The sequence below is a fragment of the Pelophylax lessonae genome, assembly GCF_965119305.1.
Source record: "Pelophylax lessonae genome assembly, chromosome: 5".
Lineage (NCBI taxonomy): Eukaryota > Metazoa > Chordata > Amphibia > Anura > Ranidae > Pelophylax > Pelophylax lessonae.
Genome location: NC_138772.1, coordinates 383,333,398 through 383,357,184, shown reverse-complemented (window position 1 = coordinate 383,357,184; position 23,787 = coordinate 383,333,398). Strand labels below are relative to the sequence as shown.

Genomic DNA, 23,787 nt, shown 5'->3' with positions numbered 1-23,787 from the left:
TCAGGCTTCATATATCAGGACACATCAGAAATCACTATTTCAATAAATGTGACCCAAAAAGGCTTCACTGCCTTCTTTTTGGAGAAAAAGATTTAGAGGTCTTAGCCTGAGGGCTAAGACACAGCTGTGCCTTAAAATAGAATTTCAGCTTAAACTTAACTAGCCTTAAAAATGCACCCTGCTCCCATCCAGTCATGTAATCCCTTGTATTATCCAGCAGCAGCTGCAGGGGAGATGAGAGAGTGCTCAGCAATGGCTGGTAAAGCCTGGAGCAGTGATGTAGTGATGTCGCTTATAGGCTCCTATGGCCTTACCATTGTTGGCGCTACCTCCCCCAGGTATTAGGGGGAGGGGGTATTAATAAGATCAGTTAGATTTAGGCTAGAATTTTACTTTTAGTATACCAACCACAATAAAGTAGCTATGGCAGCACATACCCTATAATCTAGCTCATCACAGCGCTGCTGAACTCAAATAGGAGCTGAGACTTCAAGCAAATCTTGGCTGATTTGTGGAACGGAATGGCCTGAAGTCTGTAAATCTAGCACACCTTCTGAACCAGAAAAACATTGCATTTGAAAAAGATTCACCCAAAAGCAAGCATCCTTTCCATTTTTACTCTTGATAGTAATTCCAGTGTGAAGTAAAAGTTTAATGAATGTAGTTATGTTTTACAGTACAAAACTAAAACTAAAATTCTGGAGTCTAACCTCAAACATTACAGATTTTTAAGTCGTAAACTGCTACCTGGCACCTCAAATGGAATTAAATAATGCACAACATATGGCCTTGGTTATTATAATTTTCTACACAGTTTTTGTATATAGATTGCATTAAAGGGACATTTATTATAATTACATACAATGAATTTAACTCAATTACTTACGGATGTTATAACCTTTCACAGTACATGCCAGGCTGAATGCCTGAATTAACCAGCAACTGTTTTTGATCAGGGAGTGTATGTAACCACAGGCTCCTATCTGAAAAATATAATTCATTTTAGAATAGAGGCTATTAAAACAGGTGTACATATTAATGTAATGAATTTACTTAATTAATCATGGGCTAAATCTGTTGTGTTTTGCTTTAGATATATTTACTATATAGAAAAAAAACCTAGGCAAAATTTCAAGATAGATGTAGTATCACACAATAAAAATATATCTATTAAACAGCCAGAAAGCCCAACACAGGTTACATAGTTAGTCAGGTTGAAAACAGTTCATCTAGTTCAACCAATTAAAAGAAAAAAAAGAAAAACAATCATACAATCTTATATCCCTACACAACCCTATACCCACAGTTGTTCCAGAGGAAGGCAAAAAACACCAGCAAAGCATGATACAATTTGCTCCAGCACGGGAAAAAAATCCTTCCTGATCCCTGAGAGGCAATCGGATATTCCCTGGATCAACTTAACCTATAAATTTTAGTTTTCAGTAATATTATGTACATTTAGGAAAGAATCCAGGCCTAAAGCAACCTACTGGGCTGGACAGAACCAGCTCTTGAGGAAGTCTATTCCACATTTTCACAGCTCTTAGGCCCCTTTCACAGCTCTGCTCAGCGGGGATCGATCCGCCGATCCCCGCTGAGCCAGCGGATGACAGCTCCGTCTCCGCACTGTGTGCGGAGAGGGAGATGTCAGAGCCCCGCTGCTCTCTATGGGGAATCGGATGAGAGCGGACCGCCTGTCCGCTCTCATCCGATCCCATCCGATCCAATCCCCAGGATGGATGGAAAATAGGGTTTCATGGACAGGATCGGATGCGGATGGCAGCGGGTGTCAGCGGACATGTCACCGCTGACATCCGCTGCTCCATAGGGCTGAATGGGGCATCCGATCAGATCCGCCTAAAAAACTGACAGGCGGATCTGATCGGAATGCCCGTGTGAAAGAGCCCTTACTGTGAAGAAACCTTTCTATATTTGGAGATTAAATCTATTTTCCTCTAGAGGTAAAGAGCGCCCCCTTGTCCTCTGTGTTGACTTTAAAGTTAATAACTTAACACCAAGTTCACTATATGGACCACCTATGTGTTTATACATTTTGATCATATCTCCCCTTAATCTTCTCTTCTCAAGAAAGAATAAATGAATTTACTCTAATCTTTCCTCATAGCTGAGTTCCTCCACGCCTCTTATCAGTTTGGTTTCTGCTCTCTGCACTTTCTGCAGTTTCAAGATATCCTTTCTTGCGGATTGGTGCCCAAAACTGAACTGCATATTCCAGATGAGGTCTTACTAATGATTTGTACAGGGGCAAAATGATATCTCTCTCTGAAGTCCATGCCTCTGTTAATACAAGAAAGGACTTTGCTTGCTTTGGAAACTTCAGCTTGGCATTGCATATTATTATTAAGCTTATGATCTTCCCGAACACCCAGATCCTTTTCCACCATTGACTCCCCCAGTAGTACTCCCCCTAGTATGTATAATGCATGCACATTCTTAGCCCCCAAGTGCATAAATTTACATTTATCAATGTCAAACCACATAGTTGTCCAATTAAACAGTGCATTGAGGTCAGCTTGTAATTTGGAGACATCCTGTAAAGATGTTTTTCACTGCATAGTTTGGTGTAATCTGCATAGACCGAAATGGTACTTTTAATACCATACCATACCATATATCATTTATAAAGATATTAAAAATTAAGGGTCCCAACACTGAACCTTGGGGTACACCACTGATAACCTTAGACCATTCAGAGTAATATTCATTAACCACTACTCTCTGAATTATTATTTTTTGGCCAGTTTTCTATCCATTTACAAACATCTTTCCAAGCCTGTAGACTTTACCTTACACATTAGCCCTTTGTGGGGAACTATGTCAAGCACTTTTGCAAAATCCAAGTAAATTACATCCACAGCCACCCCTCTGTCTAAGGTTTTACTTATCTCCTCAAAAAAGAAATCTGCTTTTTTTGATAATGTCTGTCTTGCATGAATCTGTGCTGTCTATTGCTTAAAATATTTTTTTCTATCAAACACTCATCTATGTGGTCTTTTGTTAAACTCTCCAGTATCTTCCCAACTATAGAAGTTAAACTAACAGGTCTATAGTTACTTGGAAAAGACTTAGATCTTTTTTTAAATATAGGCACCACATTACAGTTTTTAGCAGAAAACAAAAATAAAAGCATTTTTGAGTTATTATTGCTTACTAAAAGTATTTTTTACTAAGTTATTATATTATACATTTCTACAGCGCAGACCAAGCATTTCCCAAATGATTGCTACGAAAATAGGATAACCTACTCAAAATATAACTAAAGGCAAAACGTTTACTTTAGCTAACTGTGTGTAGTTAATGGTACCACAGTCTATTACAGCATACACAAAGGCCATATTATTCTGTAATGGAAATAGTTTGTTTAGACGAACTTGGCCCAAATTAACTATTTAGAGTGAAATTAAACCAGGACATCTAATTTAGGAATGAATTACTTTACATCACAAGCAGTTAGAGAGGTTGGGAATTTTTGTTTTAAGACTCTTATAATGCTTATTGCATGTGCATAATTTAATGTCCATAGTCTGGGCACTGACTAACTATTTAATCCTATTTTGCATTATTCTGAATTTTTTCCCAAAGAATTAATATTTTATCTTCATCCTATAACTGCTCTGTTTCCTGCTGCCTTTAAACACCTCATAGAACCTCACAAATAATACCAGTTCATAGTGGTATTTTAAGGATTGATAATGTTCAAAGCGTACAGTGCTGTCCTAGTTTGCTGTGCATATTGAACATTCAAAAATGGTTGCCTTTGTGTCATTTGTTTCTATAAGTCGGACCAAAAAATATAGATGATAATATTAAAAAAAAAATTAATTGAAACTTACATAAGAAAAGCAATAAAGCTGCACAAACACCTAGCTATATGGCATGTAACAAAGTGTCTGCAGGCACACTACAACTTAGCTGGTATATATTCTGACTCTGGACCCTAAATTCTATAACCAACCGTACTTGTTAGTAAGTTCTGTATAGTATGTTCTCAAAAAATGAGGGCACAAAGAAAATTCTGTGAGCATGCAATGTGCTTCTTCTTGCAGGCTCAATGTCCATTGTTTGCCCATGTCCTTTTGTAAATCAACCTCAAAGCCTGTGGTAAATTGAGCTAATCTAAATATTTTTTTTTTTATAAATTCTTTATTTAATACAACATGAAGGCATATAACAGAACAGTATGAGGAACAGTAAAATGGTAAACAGCAGTCAAGTAACAGAATAACCAATGCAGAGTCCATAGTTGACGCGATCAGCAAAAACAGATCATCCAAAAAAGAACATGAAGAGGAAATAGACCACTGGTATACCAGCTCGGATGTAAATAGAATGAGTCACAAAGACAAAGGAGCCCTACGGACAGGACCACGGGCGTCCCCCCCCCCTCCGGCATCCATCTCAGGGCCGGCAATAAAGAATGGGGAGGGGCACCCATAGCGCCCCAGGCCTTTATATTGAACATCGAATGGTCAAGCATGTGTGTGTCCCTCATGGGGGAGAGCAGGATGCCAACCCGGGAGACAGGCTAAGTGATATGCAAAGGAGATATGAAAGAAATCCCGGTCTCCAGGGTCAGACAAAAATAAAGAACGGAGAGGAAAGAGGGGAAAGAAAGGGGGATAGGTGTGGAGCTAGAAGGAAAAGAGAGAAGAGAATAGAGTTGGAGGGAAGTAGCGGGAGGGGAAGAAGGAAAGACAGGAATTAAGGGGGGAGCTTAGGGGGGGGAAGGCCGCGGATGCCATCACACAATTAAGTTAATCTAAATATTAAAACAGTTAGTGATTTGATGTAATTGTAATTTTCAACTGTAAAAAAATGAATATAGTACACAGGATTGAAAATATAGCATGTGTTATGCTTTTTTGATCTGAATATCAAGGGTTTTGATATCATTTGAAAAATGCAGCATGGTATAGTCATAAAGAGAAGAAAGTTAATGCTTACCGATAATATATTTTTCATTGTTATAACGAAGACATTGTATGCGATTAGCCAGTCCCAGTAGCGCAAAATGCTTCGTATGGGTTTAAGGAGTAAATCTCCTCCAAACAAGAGGAAGTAGAAACATGCCACTAAATAGCCCATGCAGAATATACTGATTCGGGTTGTTCCCGTAATGAATATAATGGTGAGAACGAACCAGAAGAGATAACTGAACATTATCACTTTGGTCATATCCAGATAGGATCTGTAAAGAAGGCAAAAAAACAATGTTTTTCAAACCATGTATTATAATTCATAAATATGGCTTTACTGGATCAGGGTAGTGTTTGTATTGTTTGGTCTTAGCGATACTTTCATACACCCTGTTCACTCTTGTGTTTCTGAATTAAATACCATTGTTTACAGCATATGATAATTGATTTCTACCTAGTTGTGAAACTAGCATACTTTACTGTATCTACAAGTGTAGGTTTCCCAACTTTATTCTTTCCCACTTTCATTTTCTACCTCCCTTAGTGAGCTGACATTACAGTGCCTCTGCTGCACTGACATTCAAAGGCAGCTTATCAGTCCTGCCCAAGTTATCTCTGAACTACAGAACTCTTCCCATCTGTGTTAAAGAGATGAGGAGAGGGGGAGTGTTCGACAGTTCCTATCAAGACCCAGCACGCTAGGGTGACAACACTGCTCCTTCACTCCTGTACAGAAAATGTGTTACTGGGAGAATCACCAAATAAAAAAGCATAAATCAATAAAACTAACACCACCACAACACCTAAGGACTGGTAAGCTGCAATCCTAGGTTTAGATACTCTTTAATCCTCTATTCACCTGACTTTGCTGTCTTTGGGTTATCTATTGTAACATCTCCTAATGTTTTTGCACAATTGCCAGTTGCACAAACCTATGTTCAAATCTCATTGAACCAATTGGATTACTGTAAGCTTCTGTGCTGTGTTTCTGTTGGTTTAAGGAAGCGTTCATCTGGATGTGTAGCTAAAGATTTACAAATCCTGTAGATGTGATTTACAACCTACAAATCTTTTGTACCTAAACAAACTTGTTACTGAGATTAGTTATCAGCATTCTAACTGGATTTGAAAAAAGCCTTTTTTATCTGTTGAATGACAAAAGAGTATCTTAACGATAATTTTTGGCGGTCCCTTTTACTGTGCTTACTATCATCAACTAATACTGTTCAAGCAAACTGCTCTCCTGTACATAAGTATACTAAAGCAAACCTTGGAACATGTACCAAGGCGTCATGTTTAGCTGTAGGATAAAACTCTTAAAATCTTACAATTCCAAATAATTTTGTGAATGTGTCACACAGAATTTCCCTGCCCATATGCCAACAAAGAACCGGGATGTAAATCACAGTACCTGCAGTGGATGAAATCAGGAACAGGATTATGTTGGCTAAAGGATGCAGCATCAAGATTCATGCAGATTTCCACATTGTCCCCTGCCATAATTCGAACTGCTGCCTTATTTTCATCTTCAAACACTTGCCGCTGAAGAGATGCACAAAGCAACAGCATAAAATCATCTAGAAAAAAAAAAAAGATTGTAACGAGTAGATTAAGGATAGTGTTCATGAAAATAGCAAAAAAAAAAAAAAACCCATGAAGAGCAAACACGCAGGCTGCTATTGCTTACCTCTCCTTCTAAAATTGCTAATCTTTCCTGCTAAAAATATGGCTTCAATGGTTTTAGTACATTTAACACTGACAAAGAACAAGTGCCTACATCAGTTCTGACTTTACCTGCTTTTGTTTACTCAAATTTCCAAAGCCAAAGGCGGCAATAATGGGTTTCTTACAGAAAACACTGAATTTTTATCATCTATTTTAAAACTACAAAATTAAAGCAGTATTAAATCCAAAAACAAAAATGTCATAAATTGCAGCTCATCAATCATTAGATGTGGTGGTTGCATTACTTTTCTTTTCTATTTTTCCTTTATTTCACCTGGTAATCCATCCAGCAACTCACTTCCCGTCTTAGGGTGTTTGCATTCTGAATGAAATAGTAAAGCTGACACCTTTGGACATCAGCATTGTCAGTCTGGGAGGAGGATAGTGTTAGACTAGAAGAGTTAAATAAACTTCAATATAATTGAACTTTAACTTTAACAAATTCAAGCTGTACTCCTGCTAACACTAACACAGGCAGTCATAGCAATAGTTTTCAAACTAAACAAATAAAAGTCAAACATTACAAGCACCCCTGTCAGTGTAAATGGTTTGTCTCATCACTCTAACTGCTACTTTGTCTAGACAGCTTGATCTGTTAACGTAAGTTGAAAAATAACAGACTGACTGGTTGGATCACTAGGTGAAAAATAAAGGAAAAAGCCTAAAAAAAATGAAAACTAAGGCAGCTACCACATCATAAAGGCATTGACTCCATTAGACCTCTGAAAGTATGTTGTGGTATCTGACACCAAGCCCTCAATTACAGTTCCTTTATGCCCTGTAAGATTTGAGGTGGGGCTTCCATGGATCAGACTTATTTTTCCAGCACATCCCTGAACTCCTTGTGTACCACTTCCATAAAGGGGTGTACATATTCAGCAACAATGTTTAGGTAGGTGATACATGTCAATGTAACATCCACATGAGTTGCAGGATCCAAGGTTTCCCAGCTGAACATTTCCCAAAGCATCACAATGGCTTCGCTGGCTTGCCTCGAATGGCTTGTCTTCGAATACTGCATCCTGGTACCATCTCTTTCCCCAGCCTTCCCCATATCATGTAAAAGAAAATGTGTTTCACCAGACCAGGCTACCTTCTTCCATTGCTCTGTGGTCCAGTTCTGGTGCTCACATGCCCATTAACCTCTTGCCGACCACCCACCGTAGTATTACTGCGGCAGGGCAGCTCGGCTGCGCAAAATCACATAGTACTACGTTATTTAGCGCACAAGGTTTCTGCAGTGCACGCGTGCCGCTGGAGCCGCGCTCCCGCTGTGTTTAGACATAGCAGGAGGCGGGCCGGTAGGAGGAGTGGTGGCGATCGCCGCTTTTCTCCCGCGATCATCAGATAAACTGACAAAAGAGTCTTCTATCACAAAGGCAGGGAGAGATTAGGAGTTTCAGCTGAGCTAAAACTTCCATCTCTCTGTGCCTGTCACAGAACCCTTCCCATACACAGTTAGTAATCACATTTAGGTACACATTAACCCCTTTGATCACCCCCAGTGTTAATCCCTTCCCTGCCAGTGTCATTTATACAGTAACAGAGCATAATATTTAGCACTGATAACTGTATTAAAGCGGAGTTCCACCCAAAAGTGGAACTTCCGTTTTAGGTAGTCCTAACCCCCTGACATGCCACATTTGGCATGTCATTTTTTTGGGGGGGAGCGGGTACCTAGTTTTGACAGGTACCTGCTCTCACTTCCACTCGGAGCGCCGCGACGCCCTGAAGGGAAGTTCTCCTTTCCCCCTCCCTCCCTGCAATCTTCTGGGACATGTCAGAGGTCCCAGAAGATTACCGGCCAATCAAGACGTGCAGCGCAACTTGGGTAATGCGCAGTGCGTGCCTAGCTGTGAAGCCACAAACTGTCACAGCTGGGTGCCCACAGTAGTGATGCCAGCGCCGCCGAGACCAGAGGGAGAAGATCGAGGCTTCAGGCGGTCTCATCGCTGGACCGTGAGACAGGTGACTGTGTATTTATTAAAAGTCAGCAGCTACACTTTTTGTAGCTGCTGACTTTTAATATACACAGAAAAGGCCGGAACTCCGCTTTAATGTCACTGGTCCCCAAAAAGTGTCAAAAATGTCTGTTAGGGGCCCGATCTGTCCGCCACAATGTTGCAGTCCCGCTAAAGAACGCTGATTGCGCCATAACTAATAAAAACAAAAAAAGAAATAAAAATTCAAAAAATCCATCCCGTAGTTTGGAAATGCTATAACTTTTGCGCAAACCAATTCAAATATGCTTTTTGGGATTTGGCAGAATACAAATTGGCCTAAACTGATAAAAAAATTTGATTTTTTAAAAAAATTTATAGGGAACGTTTTATAGCAGAAAGTAAAAAATATGGTGTTTTTTTCAAAATTGTCGCTCTTTTTTTGTTTATAGTTCAAAATCTAAAAACCGCAGAGGTGATCAAATACCACCAAAAGAAAGCTCTATTTGTGAGGGAAAAAAGGACATCGATTGTATTTGGGTACAGCTTTGCACGACCGCTCAATTTTTCATTAACATAACGTAGTGCTGAATCGCAAAAAATGGCCTGGTCATTAAGGGGGTAAAACTTTCCGGAGCTGAAGTGGTTAAAGGTGCTTTTGGCTGTGGGCACCCTAATCGGTCTGCGGCTACGCGGCCCTATATGCAACAAACTGTGATGCACTTTGTGTTCTGACACCTTTCTATCGGAACCAGCGTTACCTTTTTTTCAGCAATATGAGCTACAGTAGCTCTTTTACTAGATTAGACTACACAGCCAGCCTATACTCTCCATGTTCATCAATGAGCCTTGGCAACTCATGACCCTGTCACCAGTTCACCAGTTTTCCTTCCTTGGTACACTTTTGGTAGGTCCTGACCACTGCAGACCAGGAACATCTCCCAAGAGCTGCAATTTTGAAGTTGCTCTGACCCAGTTACCTAGCAATTAGAGATAGGCCCTAGTCAAAGTTGCTCCAGTTCTTATGCTTGCCTATTGTTTCTGCTTTCAACACATCAAGTTCAGGGACAACATGTTCACTTGCTGCCTGATATATCCCACCCACTTTTATGTGCCACTGTAAGGAGATAATCAATATTATTCACTTTATCTGTCAGCGATCATAATGTTAAGGCTGACTGATGTATACTGCTTATAACAACTATATTAACTATAATTTTAGCCCTTTACACATTTTCTGCTCTACCAAAGACCAAAATTGTCAAATGCATTGGTTCATTATAGTCTAGAAACTGGTTCATTCCAACACGTTCTCTAATGTTTAAGATGTGTTAGTACTCATCTAAGAAGCTTCCTCTGTTACTATGATCTTTACACACATTGTAACCCTGTCAACTACTTGAATAAGTAGCAAAACGTCTTCAACATACAAAACATGTCCAATCTGACTAACTACTAATAAATATCCACCCAGCTTTGTAAACTTCAACAGAACAAGAAAGAAACTATTATTATTATTATTAGTAGTAGTATTAGTAGTAGTAGTAGTAGTAGTAGTGGTGGTATTGTTGTTTGCAGTTGGGTTGGATGCAGATTATAGGTTTTCTTTCACATCTCTCCATTTTCTTACTAGAAAAGATTTGCTTATCACTGCTAAAGGCTTCCCAAAATTTCTGACTGGAATTTTAATACATTTATGAAATCATATTTAACAGTGGTGACCCAAGGATGTTTTCCAAGTCATTCAGCAATCAATAAGAACTAAACACAAAGAGATCTGCTTTCCATGGCATTCACATGGCCAGGGGGTAAGGATATAGACTCATGAGACATTTGCTGTTTTGTTTCTTCAAACCACATTTCTTCAGACATAATAACCATTCCATGGCATTTCTTATGTCATGTTATCTTGCTTCACTGGATGAAGACAATTAAGCTATTTTTTCCATGAAGCACCAGAGACCAGATAATTACACATGGCCTATCTATTGTGCCCTTATATGACATTACTTGAATGCTCACAAGATGTCATCACATTAGGTCAACATAAGGCCTTGCTTTGATTTTCAGAATCCTTGTTATGAAGTAAAGTATTATGTAATGTTTGTCAGCTTATGAATTCTGAGTGTGTCCTGGGAAATTATATTCCATTAATTAAGAGAATTAAAGTATAACTTTTTGCTGTATTACAGCAAGATTTCAGGCTTACATAAATTTGTTTTAACTATTTTTTAAATATCATCAGTAAAGTTTGACTGTCACTTCCCTAAATCACAAGGCTAAACCTGTTCTCTAACGAAAGGAACCACAGAGTTCAGCTGATGACTAGTAACCTCACACTCCCAGGAGCCCAGGAGTGTTTTGAATGTGTAATATGTTTTATCAAGTGCGGATCATGAAGACAGCAGAGATCGGCACCCTGCGCAGCAGGAAAGCTAAGCATTCACTCTTTTCTCTGAAGGCATGCCTTTGATTCTGCAATTTGAAAAATGCAACTTTAAAAGGGAAGCTGGTTATCTATGGGTTACCTTGTTATACTAGGTTCTGCCAGGTTTAGTGATGAATGGCTATGATTAAGGCCCACACACAGGGTTAAAAAACACATAAGCATGGGGACAAACATATCATTTTTATCCTATACTGAATAAAGCATCTCTCCTAGTCTCAAGTGTGGGTGCTGCTTTGCTTTATTTCATTGAATTTCCAGCTGTGCCTGCTGAGCACCTCACACTTACACTGAGCATTTTGTTGCACAGGTTGAGCGGCAGTGGTTTGTTCATCATAGTCTATACAGTATATGATGCAGTCTGTAAACAGGATAAGCACTGCGGGTTTTTGTATGTCCGAGCCTCCTCCTGTATTATAAGTTTGATAACCTGTTCACCCTGCCAGTAGATACACTATATTGTCAAAAGTATTGGGACGCCTGCCTGATGTACTTTAATGGCATCCCAGTCTTAGTCCGTACGGTTCAGTATTGAGTTGGCCCATCCTTTGCAGCTATAACAGCTTCAACTCCTCTGGGAAGGCTGTCCACAAGGTTTAATTAGGAGTGTGTCTATGGGAATGTTTCACCATTCTTCCAGAAGCGCATTTTTACAAGATAGTGTATTTGTCCATGGTAATTTTTCGGCTTCCTTTAACAAGTCAATTTGCCTATCGTAAGTGGCAGCTAAAGGGGTTGGGACAAACCATATGACACTGCCAGGGGTGCTCACAAACCAGCTTTCTTCATTTAAGCCTTTTTTCCAAAGGAAAAAAAAACAGCTAACTTAATTTTATAAAAGCATTAACTTGACTTGGCCCCTAAAGTGGGCAAAAACATTTTTTGAGTGTGGAAGGATTATACCCTCTATCAGGTTTATATTACTGTCTATGTCACCATTTGGGAACTTCACCATATGTTTTATACTGGTAACTATTGTCACCAATAGAACGTGAGAAAGTGATTCCCCACACTTTTGGAGATCTCATCTAAATTCCTGTTGCATCTTTGGGACAGGAGGTGAGGAGGATTTTGAGGATGTAAAAAAAAAAAAAAAGTTTTGGCTACCAGTTGCCTTTAATTAGTTTATATTTTACTTATAGTCCTTTTAAAATTGCATGCCTATTGAAGACCATCCTGTCTACAGGGTGAGAAAGCTACTGCACAATTTCACTCTAGAATGGGCAGTGCTATCCCCCTGTTAAAGGAAAGGACAATACAAGATCTACTGGCAGAATCTAAAGTTAAAAAAGCTATGTTACAGGGGGAATCGTAAAAACAAAAACTTCTAAACAAATGCTAGGCTAGTGTTAGGCTGCAGAATATATGCAATTTTTTACTTTGCCCGTAGTTCCTCTTTAAGTTATAAAAACACACATAGTTTCCCTTATGAATTTAGAACCTAAGCTTTTAGCATACATTCTTTTTCACGCAACTATACTTACAGACAAGAAATGAAGGGTTTGGTCTCACAATGAAGTCTGGAAAGTAGAGCCATTTTATAATGTTGGAGTTAAAGTTGGCTCCATAGTATCTCCAAGGATAGTCTGCAAAAATTGAGAAAGCGGTATTAAGAAAAGCATACATCTGGACAAAGCTGGCAAACCAAAAACCTGAAGCACTTATAATTTTTTTTTTCTTCAAAAGATGAAAGATGATCTTTTACCTTTACATGAAGCAGGAGGAATGCCAATACAAAATAAATACTGGAATGTAATAATAACAGCAAGAAAACAGCAATATCGGTGCCAGATTTCAGCAATTGCTTTCCTCCTTCGTTTATACAGTATGGCGAATAGCCAAAGAGCATGGACCATGGCAAAAAAATCCATCCTTTGGCCAATTACATTAACAGACAGTAGGAAGCAGGTCTGCAAAGGGAGAAGAAAAAATATAGTCTAAAGCAGTTATGATTACAATTTAGAGCATTATTACAGTCACTTGAGTTTTTTTTGGCGCCGTATGTTTTAATGCTGTGCTAGTTAAACTAAAGCCTTACTTTGACATTGTTCCCAGACTGGATTCATTATGATACTCTCTTTTTTTTAACTGAGATTATTGGATTTTTAGCAAAAAAAGTTCACCTCACCAGATATATGCACACAAAGGCTGTTCACGTAAAAAAGTATATGTTCACTTTGTAAAGGTATTGATCATCAATGAGGTAAAACTGTGCTTATTTGAAATACAAAATCATGTACAAAAAAACCATTTAACATTTTTTTTTTCTAGCGCATAATTAGTTAATTGGAGCGAACTTAAACTTTAAAGTATTTACTAATGTTGCATTCCAGGTGCCTAATGAATATTCACTTTAAAATGAACAGTCTGCAACCCTTTAGAAAATCAATCTCCGTATATTAATGTTAATATAAAAAAAAAAAAAAAACTAAGCTATGCTTGCTTTACCCACAGCATCCACTCATGTTTTACTCCTGTATTACAGGTTAAAATGTAGAGCATTTATCAAACAGTTGATAGCCCTACTTTTTTGTACAGTGCTGTGAAAAAATAGTTGCCCCCTTACTCGGGTTAGTTGGTAATGTTGTCAGTGTATAATTGAATAAAAATGAGTATGAAAGATAGAGCGGTAGATTAAGCAAAAAAATTAGAAGATGTGTCAGCTGAACTTATTAACATAAATTGATCTGTAACAGTTTAGGCACTTAGTTTATGAAGATGTCTATAGAGCATAGTCTGTCATAAAAATGATGATCTGAAAACACCCAGAACTAGTAACGTTATCTAATTCCACCATACACAATTGTCTTGCACAAGCAGCTCTTTTATTGTCATGACGGCACACTGGTCCATTCAGATAAGGTGGCTCCTTTCCAGTGACTGAAGAGAACTGCATAAAATTCATAGCCTTATCTGACACCGAAGCATGTAACTGGGGTATTGATTACTACATTTTTCATAAACACTTAAATCTATAACTGTAAGGAACCCTAACCCACCCATAGGCACATTTTGTTTGAGTTGTCTGTTTTTTGGAAGAATATTTTTATTATAAATTGCACAGAATGAAAATTACTTACTACTTGAATTTTAAAAACAGTATCTTACGTAAAAGTATCTACTCTCTTGTTTGCCATATCTAGGAAGGGAAACAGTTGGTTAAAAAATTTAACAAATTCACCAAATGCCTATTTTTGACTTGCTTCTGTTTTTTTTTTTTGGGGGGGGGGGGGGGTAGGGGGCAATAATTTTTACAGTAAGTGGATGAATATTTTTAAAGTCCTAAAATAAAAATGCACATGGATGATCAGTTAGTATTCACAATCAAATGTAAACTAAACAAATGGTACTCTTACAACATCATCGAATTTCTGATTTTAAAGTACTGACTTTGCTTTGCTCTTTCCTACTGTTAGCAACTTTCTTTTTAACTGAATATATCAGCAATGCAGCACACCTGACTCCCAGTCTTAAGCGCTGTAAAGGGATTCCAAGAAACCGATACTAATGCCCCGTACACAGGTGCAGATTATCTGAAGACTTTTGTCTGCAGATTTACCTTTTCTATGTAGTGCAAGAGCCTGCCGGATTGCATACAAATTGAAAGTGTTTAGGTTTGACCTCATATTATATGGTTTGGTAAGTCTGCAGACAAAAGTCTTCAGATAATCTGCACGTGTGTACGGGGCATAAGTCAAATTCAGGTTCATACACTGCTTGCATTTAAAAACAAAACAAAAAACATTTAATCATGTATTAAAGATTCCAGAGAGTAATCAATTTTTTATTTATATTTATTGGAGTTCAGCTTTGCCTAAAATATTTAAGTCCTTTTAGTGACTATGTCCTGTAAAACAAAGTGAAGAGGGGCACATGTGTTTAGAACTTTTACAAATAATTTTAAAATCTTACCTCCATCCCAAACTTATAGAAAAAGTAATTTATGAAATACTTGGCACAATTAATTATTCCGTCATCCAGGTGTTGCCTTGTTATATCGTGAAAAATTGTTTTTGTGGCTGGTACTGTCAAATTGTTTCGACACCTATAATACTCTTGATGTCTGTATATAGTTACTTCAAAGGCCAATATAAACAACATGAGTAAATTATTCTGTAGAAAAAAAAAAGACAATTAAACACATTTTTTTTTATTCAGTTATTTACATTCCTATGTATGTTTCCAAGGGTTGGATTTAACACATTTGATGTAAGCTACACCATACATTATGCATATATAGATTTTAACCATAAAATGAGTAAACTAAATTCTTAAAGTGCAATCAAAAAAATTGTATATATTTTCCAGTAAAAAGCATATCACATATACTATGAATAAATTATGAACTCTAAATACAGGTATATTTAAAATGTAAATGAATAATTACCCGTAAATAGACAAGAAGTGCATCTGACTTGGTTAATCCAACCCAACGAGATGGATCAATTGGAATACCTGAATACAGAATTGAGAGCGGAAGTTCCTCCTTGTTAATATTTGTCTGATTGGCTAAAGGCTAAAATAGAAAGGTAAATTAATGTGCTTACTATATTATACTAAAATAATGAGCCATAATGTTTCATCAATGCATTGACATGTTTTCAGTTTTTCAAATCTACTTTTGCCTTGTCAGAGGTCAGAGAAGACCAAAGTATATTTTACACAATTTATGCCTTAGATCTATGTTGATGGGCACTTGACATACACCCCATAAACAACACAGTGGGGGTATTTACTAAAGCTGCAGTGCAACAAAAATCTGGTGCAACTCTGCATAGAAATCAATCATTGCCAAAACTTAATTGAACAAGCTGAAATTAGAAGCTGATTGGCTATCATGCACAGCTGCACCAGATTCTAAATGCCCCAGCTTTAGTAAATCTCCCCCAGTCAGGGGCGGACTGACCATTTGGGCATATTAGGCGCTGCCCGAGGGCCCCGGGCCAGTAGGGGGCCCACCCCTGACTGTTGATAAACATCCGGAGCAAACACATGGTGAGAAAGCTCTGCTGTCTGTCAGCATATACCGCCCGATCTGCAGGTTTCCCGGGCAGCTGCACATCGCTGACTCCTCTCTCTCCCTCCAGCACTACTATTAGAAGAGCCGTGAGTACACACACAGCTCTCACACTGATCCAGCCTGTCACTGTCTCTTCTAGCCCCGCAGTCACAGCACAGATGCCTTTGTGATCCTTCCCACGCGCTCCCTCCTCCTCTTCCTGTGGCTGATAATGGAGGTAAAGTCCGCCCTAGTCAGATACTGTCTCTTCTGGTCTCTCCCGACCACCCCTCAGTGCCTCTGTGATCCTTCCTGTGCTCTCCCCCTCCTCTTCTCGCTCTTGATAACAGAGGTCACTACACTGGCATTCCAGCCAGCAAAACCTCCTGTTCCTGCATTCTCTGGTGCTGTGAATCTCCCTGAGCTCCTTGAAACACCACAATAGGAGAAGGGGGTTCAATAACAGCACCTGTCTTGCTCAGCAATAGCCTGGCCACTCATTACAAATTCTGGCCCTGCTACCCGCACTCTGCTGCACCTGTGATTTCTGCGGGCAAAACAAAAGGGAAGCAAGCACGAATACATCTGGCTCCCTTGTTGGCCTGGCCACCCGGCACCCACAACTCACAAGTGGCTGGCAGTGAAAAAAAAATCCTTCTCGGTTACTCTGAACTGTGCATGTGCAGTCTGGACCCAGCCAATTAGAGAACTGCTGGGCTCAGACATAGATCAGGTAGTGGGATGTGGCTTAACCACTTAAGGACCCGGAGATTTTCCCCTTTAATGACCAGACCATTTTTTGCGATTTAGCACTGCATTATTTTAACTGACAACTGCGCGATTGTGCGATGCTGTACCCAAAAAAAAAAATTGATGGCCTTTTTTTCCCCACAAATGGAGCTTTCTTTTGGTGGTAATTGATCACCTGTGCAATTTTTATTTTTTGTGCTATAAACAAAAAAAGACTGACATTTCTTAAAAAAAATATATGTTTTTAACTTCCTGCTTTATAACATTCCCAATAAAAAAAATTAAAATCAATTTTTTCATTCATTTGATGTCAATATGTATTCTGCAACATATGTTTGGTAAAAGAAATAGGCGTATTTTGATGGGTTTTTGGAAACGTTATCGCGTCTACAAACTAGGGGAAAGATTTATGTCATTTTTTTTTTTTTACTAGTAATGACGGCGATCAGCGATTTTTAGTGGGATTATTGCGGTGGACAGATCTCACACCTAACTGACACTTTTGGGGGGACTGTGACATTACTACTGTAATCAGTGCTAAAAATATGCACTGTTACTGTATTAATGACACTGGAAGGGAAGGGGAAACACCGGGGGGGGGGGGCAATCAAAGGGTTAAATGTGTCCCTAGGGTGTGCTATATAACTGTGTGGGGGATGACCTTGCTGGATTAACATAGAGACCTGTGTGTTTCTAAATAAGAGGAACGCAGGATCCCTGTGTTTATCACTGACAGAACAGTGGTGTGCTGTGTTTACTTAGGCAGACCACCGCTCTGTCTCCATGGGGAGCAATCGCGGGTGCCTGGCAGAGATTGCGTCCGCCGGACCCGCTGATTGGCTCCCCCTCTAGCCAATTAGTGCGTGCGCGCAATTCCACTAACTGCTACACAAAAAAATGTACAGGTATGTCTTTTTTGCGTAACAGAGCCGACCTGCCGCCGTATAACTACAGCGGCTGGAGGAAATAAGGATTCCCTTCCTCTGTCTCAAAAATGAGACCCCTAATACCTCATCGAAGCCCTCCCCGCCGAGTTCTGAAAAGAATGTAAATAAAAATTTAACATTAAAATAAAAAAAAATAAAAAATTCTAATTGGATTAAAAAAACACACCCAATTTACAACATAATTTAGCCACACCCACTGTGTGCCGCAGTGCACTATGCACACCGCAGGTCACCATCTCTTTGGTAGGGGCCCTTCCCGTAAGAGGCTCCTGGTGCCTTTATTGGTTCGCCAGCTGTAAGTCTCCTGCCACTCTGCATATCACAAAGCTTGGTGCCCCTCCACACGGCCCTGCCACATTAATGTTGTGTTGTTAAGATGGCTGCCGAGTGGTGGCCATCTTTAAACCTGGGGGGCCCCATGATCTCCTATTGCCCGGGGGCCCCTTGAGTTGTCAGTCCGCCCCTGCCCCCAGTGCGACTATGTTTAAGAGGATTTGTATTATGTTCAATATGCACCTAATACTTGGTCTCGGACCTCTGTTTGTTGAGTCACTGTGCACTTTGTTGTACACACAAATATACAGGGCACTGCACCATGTATAGTTTATCTGGCCTTTTATACTTTCTTACAAAAACATATTTTATTATGCATTTTTGTTACACTGGTAAATCATTTTTACTTGTATAATCTGCATTCCGATGATATATATTTATTGCCATAAAAGAGCTAGTTGTGACTTTAACTTACTTAGATATAATACAACTCACCGTTGTGCAGTTGATAGAGAAGGTCGATGTATTTATAGTTGAAAGCTGATACAACATTTTACATACAATGATGACGCATGTCCAAACAGTACAAACACTGGATGCTAATGGACGAAACTGGGAATAGGGCAAGGCAAAGGCCCAAGCAGCTAAAAATACATAATTGAGAAGGGAAACCTGAATTGAAAAAAGAAAAAAATTCAGTTCATGTCTATATATATTTAAATAACATAACATTAAACAAATGGTACACACATACACCATTCACTATACCGTACACCCATGGAGGGCCGTGTTTACCCGCATGGGAATGCACAGGTGTTCCCAATATGACACCATATGGGTGAGAGTGCTTGTCCCCCAATGCAGGCAGTCTGAATGACACTGCTGTTTAATATTTCATTGAACATACACTATATTACCAAAAGAATTGGGACCCCTGCCTTTACTCGCACATGAACTTTAATGGCATTCTAGTCTTAGTCCCTAGGGTTCAATATTGAGTTGCCCCACCCTTTGCAGCTATAACAGCTTCAATTCCTCTGGGAAGTCTGTCCACAAGGTTTAGGAGTATGTCTATGGGAATGTTTGACCATTCTGTGAGTTTAGTGACCCTTTTTACTTTAGTGTCAGTTTATTTTGTCAGGGCAGGTTTACTGCAGTATAGTTCAGTGCTTTAGTACACGTTTTACGAAGTATATTTCTGTGCGTTACTGCAAGTTTAACGCAGTATATTTCTGTGCGTTACGTGCAGTTTAACGCAGTATATTTCAGTGCATTACTGGGAGGCCAACAAGGAGAGGCAGACGTTCCCATGGCACTGTGAGGGGTCCAGCAGGGTATGTTTTCCACAGGCAAAGGTGGACGTGGTCAGTCCTCAAGCAGGGCATCATTTTCTATGTTTAGTGATGTTGCCCTTGCTATCCAGCCACAGCACACAGAGGAGGTGGCGGGCTGGCTTACTAAACCATCCTCTAAATCTACTATAGCTATTCTCAACAAAAAAACTGCAGAGCTCAAGAAAAGCAACCGTTGCTAAATAAACAATTGCCAAGGCCTGAAAGACTCCAAAACTCTGCCTTACAAGGACTAAAAATAGAATAACACAAGCCATGATTAATGGGAAAATAGAGGCTACTATATGAGATAGAATACCCAAATACACTAACTTATGGCATCCATGGATAGATCACTTTTTGCCCTCAGGCTTCAACAAATCTCTCCTAGAACCCCTTAGCACATGTTGGGGTTACCTTACCCTTCCATCCACTCCTTTTTTATAAATTTGATTCTTTGCAGTTATAGGTTGACACCATTGCAAATAAAAACCTTTGGTTGATGTTAGTAGCAGCTCATATGGGCTCCCCCTGTTGCAATGTGGTTTCTCACCTTAAGGTGTAAAGGACCAGCAGTGCCCTTTGAATATGCACTAAATTGTACAGACAATACATGCAAAATTTTGTTCTAAACTCACTTCTGCACTCAATTAAATTGTTAAAAAGAAAAAAAAATGATGTTAATTTTAAAGCTTCTAATCTGCAGACATACATTTAAAGCAGGTGCATATGGATGTCTGCATGTATTTTCTAAAGCTTTATAGAATGCCCAGGGAGCCCCGCAGCCCAGCTGGTACTAATATACAATAAGAGACTTCAGGGACAGAAGTTATGCTTGTTTCACCCCCCTCATATTGGCCAATATAGTATTGGTCATTAAAGCAGTCAAATAGTAATGAAACTATGGTACTCAGGAAGCAGGAGGGGGTGGGGGCAAGCACAGCACATATATGATTCAAAACTAATCTTAGAAAGTATTATTTTACTGAAAAGTAGTTGATGCAGAGGTATTGAGTCAATCAATAGTGAATTCAAACATGCTTGGGACTAACATAGATAAAAAAAAAATATATAAATAAAAAAATGGGGCAGACTCGATAAACCATTTGGTCTTTTTTGTCTGTCATTACTTTTTAATGCTACTATGATATGTATAAAGTATTAGCAAAAATAGTTAATTAACACTTGTTAATCAAACAGAATGACATACCTCTCTTATAGTCACCCATATGATGTATGAAGAAACTATTTTTATTATGTGAAGTTCCAGGACCCACCAAGCAAAGACTTGCATTTTATGGAAATATTCCAAAAACTTTAGGAAAAGAACTGTTAAGCGGTCGAGAACCAAGTGCCATTTATTTCTGGAATCTGTTAAAAAAAAGAGAACAGACTGTCAGTCTGTAGTAGATCTGGCCTGCCACCAATCACCCTTCAAAGATAGTTCAATCAACCAATCAAAATTCTGAATAGTCAATGTACATTTTATCACCATATCTGTCAATGTACAATATTTTCCATAAATATACCTGATGTCCCATTTGTATTACAGAACTTATGCCTGGGAAACAAACAACTGTTTATTTCACATTTACCAAAACCAAAGGTATGCTGATCTATGAGCACCTTTATGCTTAAAGGTGCAGCCAGCTGTCAGTCAGGTGGTGGGGTGGATTCCGACAAAATTGTTATGATCCTTCCAGAGCCTGGCATGGCTGTGCCCCGTCAGTTGATATTAGGCCAAAGCCCACTATCAGCTGACTCTGGGTCACAGGAGAAAGTGTACTACTGTGACCCATAAGAAGTATGGCCAAAACAAATTTGGCTAAATTTCTCTTTAAATTGCCCAGTTTGACCATGCATTTAGCTGGCGGTCAACAGTAAAACAATGTTGAGCTTTAAATTCTTGAAAGTAAAATGCATTAAAGAGAGGGGCCCAATATGGTTGTACATAAGCAAGTAGCACATTTAAGTGTACAGTGGAATCATGTCCATAGATATTAACATTAATGCCTAGGTGATACCTACATGCATGAAATATAATAATCATCTATTGAATTTCATATCACCTGATGATACAAGTGTCTATGTTAACTTCGAAGATTATTGCAGATAAAACAGCCAACATTTCAAAACATGCTCTCTAATAATAATAATACTAATATATATATATATATATATATATATATATATATATATATATATATATATATACATATAGAGAGAGAGAGATAAACAGTTGATCAGAAGAGACATAAAATGTGGTGCATACCTGTTGTTGTTTCCTCCTCTTCTTCAGATTCTTCTGTCTCTGGCTCCTCCTCATCAGTATCTCCTCCTCCCACTTTATTATCTTCTTTCTCCCACTCATCTCCTGAATCCTGATCATGTGTTTTCTGTTGTGTGTATATGTCCACCTGTTTCTCTTCCTTGTCTAGCATTTCAGACTCTGTAGTTAAGTTCATCATGGTTAAATCAGGCAAACTTCCCTCTGGGTGTACCAATCTGTTGGTTAAATACATATATCAGATGTCTGTTGTACACCCACAGAGAGAAATAATCTTAGTCAAATAAAATAAAAACAGAAAAATACTTTAATTATTTCAGCATAGGTGCTGGCATTCAAAGTATGTTATGGTAAAACAAGGGAAACTATGGCCCATGGGGCATGTTTTTCACTAGTGACTTGAGGTGGTATCGACACTTAAACTTGATATTTTCCCAACAGGAGAAAATAGTCAATGTTTAAGAGGTAGAAGCATGAAATGTCTGCATATCAAAAAGAGCATTTCATGGCTTCATGGCACTTACTCATTTTGGTGAATTGGAATTTTTTGCTTGATGCTGCTCAAGAGTAATTAAAACAGAAAGAGAAAAGGAATATGAGAGTTGAAGAAGTAAAGTGATGGTTTTATAAAGTGTGGGTCATGCAGCATTACAGCTTTAAACAAAGGTTCCTCATTGGAGCAAATACACTAGAGCATGCATTTTTACAAAACAGTCAATAGTACTAGTTTTTTTGTGTCTGGTCTTAAAAAGAATATCAAAAGTATATAGCACTCAGGGACGGATTTCTCACCAGGCCACATAAGCCATGTTCTAGGGTGCCACAGCCAAAAGACAAGTCAAGGTTACATAAATGCTGGTTACTTTATAGGCTTACAAAATCTTTGAGACAAACCTCCATCTATATCTTTCTCTCACATACTTATTTAAACAAAAGCCAAACTAAAGAAAGTAGATCAAAACATATTTTGATTGTGTTGTTATACCAGTTGTGTCCATGTTTTGGGTCATTATGGTACCAATTGTGTCTCTGTGAACTCTGTGAAAAAGTGGAAGGTAATGGATTTCTGTGCAGAGATGCACCAGATTTTACACTCTGCAGTTTTGGCAAATCAACCCCATAGCGTCTCTGTGGACATGCGCCTGGTTGTGTCAGTGTGACAATGATTGTTTCTCTCTGAAGACGTTTGCGTTTATAATTTTATTTTTCAATCTAGTTAAGAAATGTCAAATTCACTTTGTGTATGATTTCTTCATGTTTATATGGGGCAGTACATGTTTCCATGTGCACATGTTGGGGGGGGGGGCATTACCCAAAGCAGATGGAGCGGGGGTGACACAAAATTGGCTGGCCTGGAGGAGAAAGAGGTGTAAATCCAGCCCTAATAACACTGCATGCATATTTGAATCCATTTCTATATGCATATATTGTTTATATAGGATAACAAATATATATGTATTGTAGTTTTCAAAACTATAAAATGTTGTGATTAAACTACATCAGCTTACAATAGTTCATATAATTTTCCATGCAAGAAAAGAATGCAGTATTAGCGATAGCTACAGTATTAATACATAGCTACAGTATTAATACATTGTACAATGTCCTTCTTCTTTCCAGTCCAATTTAATATCATTTAATCTTTAGCATATTTTAATAGCAGTGCACAAACTTTTCATATGTTAGCAGCTCTCAGAATATATTTAGTAAATTACATTTTTCCTGTCATTAAGTTCTTGATTTGAACTAAGCTGGAGCTAAAGACAATTTTCATAAACTGGTTGTATCTATTTTCAAACTATGAGATAGAATCGATTTGAAAAAAGCTGTGAAAAAGTAATGATTACAGTGTTTCAATAGCAATTTGTGCGCATAAACATATTAAAAAGAAGGTGCCTTTCAGACAAAAGTTGAGGTCAATATTCTAGATGAAATTATAGCTACAATGTACAGTAGTTATTCTATAACTCTGCAATCTGTTTCTCTATATTGACTGAAGTTTGGTCGAAAAATGATGGAATAACTAGAAAATGTAAACATGATTTAGGCTATCAATAACGTAGTTTGTATAATAGATTTAAAACTTTGTTTCATGCATAACAATACATTATACATGCAGTTTAAAGAACATCTAAAGAAAAAAAATTTTTTT

The 23,787-nt window shown here is 38.5% G+C and overlaps 1 protein-coding gene across 1 annotated transcript in view; it reads right to left on the bottom strand.

Annotated features, from left to right (window-relative positions):
• The window catches only part of PIEZO2 (piezo type mechanosensitive ion channel component 2), a 497,782-nt gene that overhangs the window by 103,081 nt on the left and 370,914 nt on the right, over positions 1 to 23,787 (bottom strand). Inside the window, exons 18-27 of the mRNA XM_082257361.1 lie at positions 21,621 to 21,853; positions 20,559 to 20,719; positions 18,513 to 18,689; positions 15,436 to 15,564; positions 14,961 to 15,161; positions 12,754 to 12,958; positions 12,533 to 12,634; positions 6,349 to 6,514; positions 4,966 to 5,209; positions 887 to 983 (exon numbers count right to left, since the gene is read on the bottom strand). Coding sequence (XP_082113487.1) covers positions 887 to 983; positions 4,966 to 5,209; positions 6,349 to 6,514; positions 12,533 to 12,634; positions 12,754 to 12,958; positions 14,961 to 15,161; positions 15,436 to 15,564; positions 18,513 to 18,689; positions 20,559 to 20,719; positions 21,621 to 21,853 — 1,715 coding nt within the window. The remainder of the gene's footprint in view (positions 1 to 886; positions 984 to 4,965; positions 5,210 to 6,348; positions 6,515 to 12,532; positions 12,635 to 12,753; positions 12,959 to 14,960; positions 15,162 to 15,435; positions 15,565 to 18,512; positions 18,690 to 20,558; positions 20,720 to 21,620; positions 21,854 to 23,787) is intronic.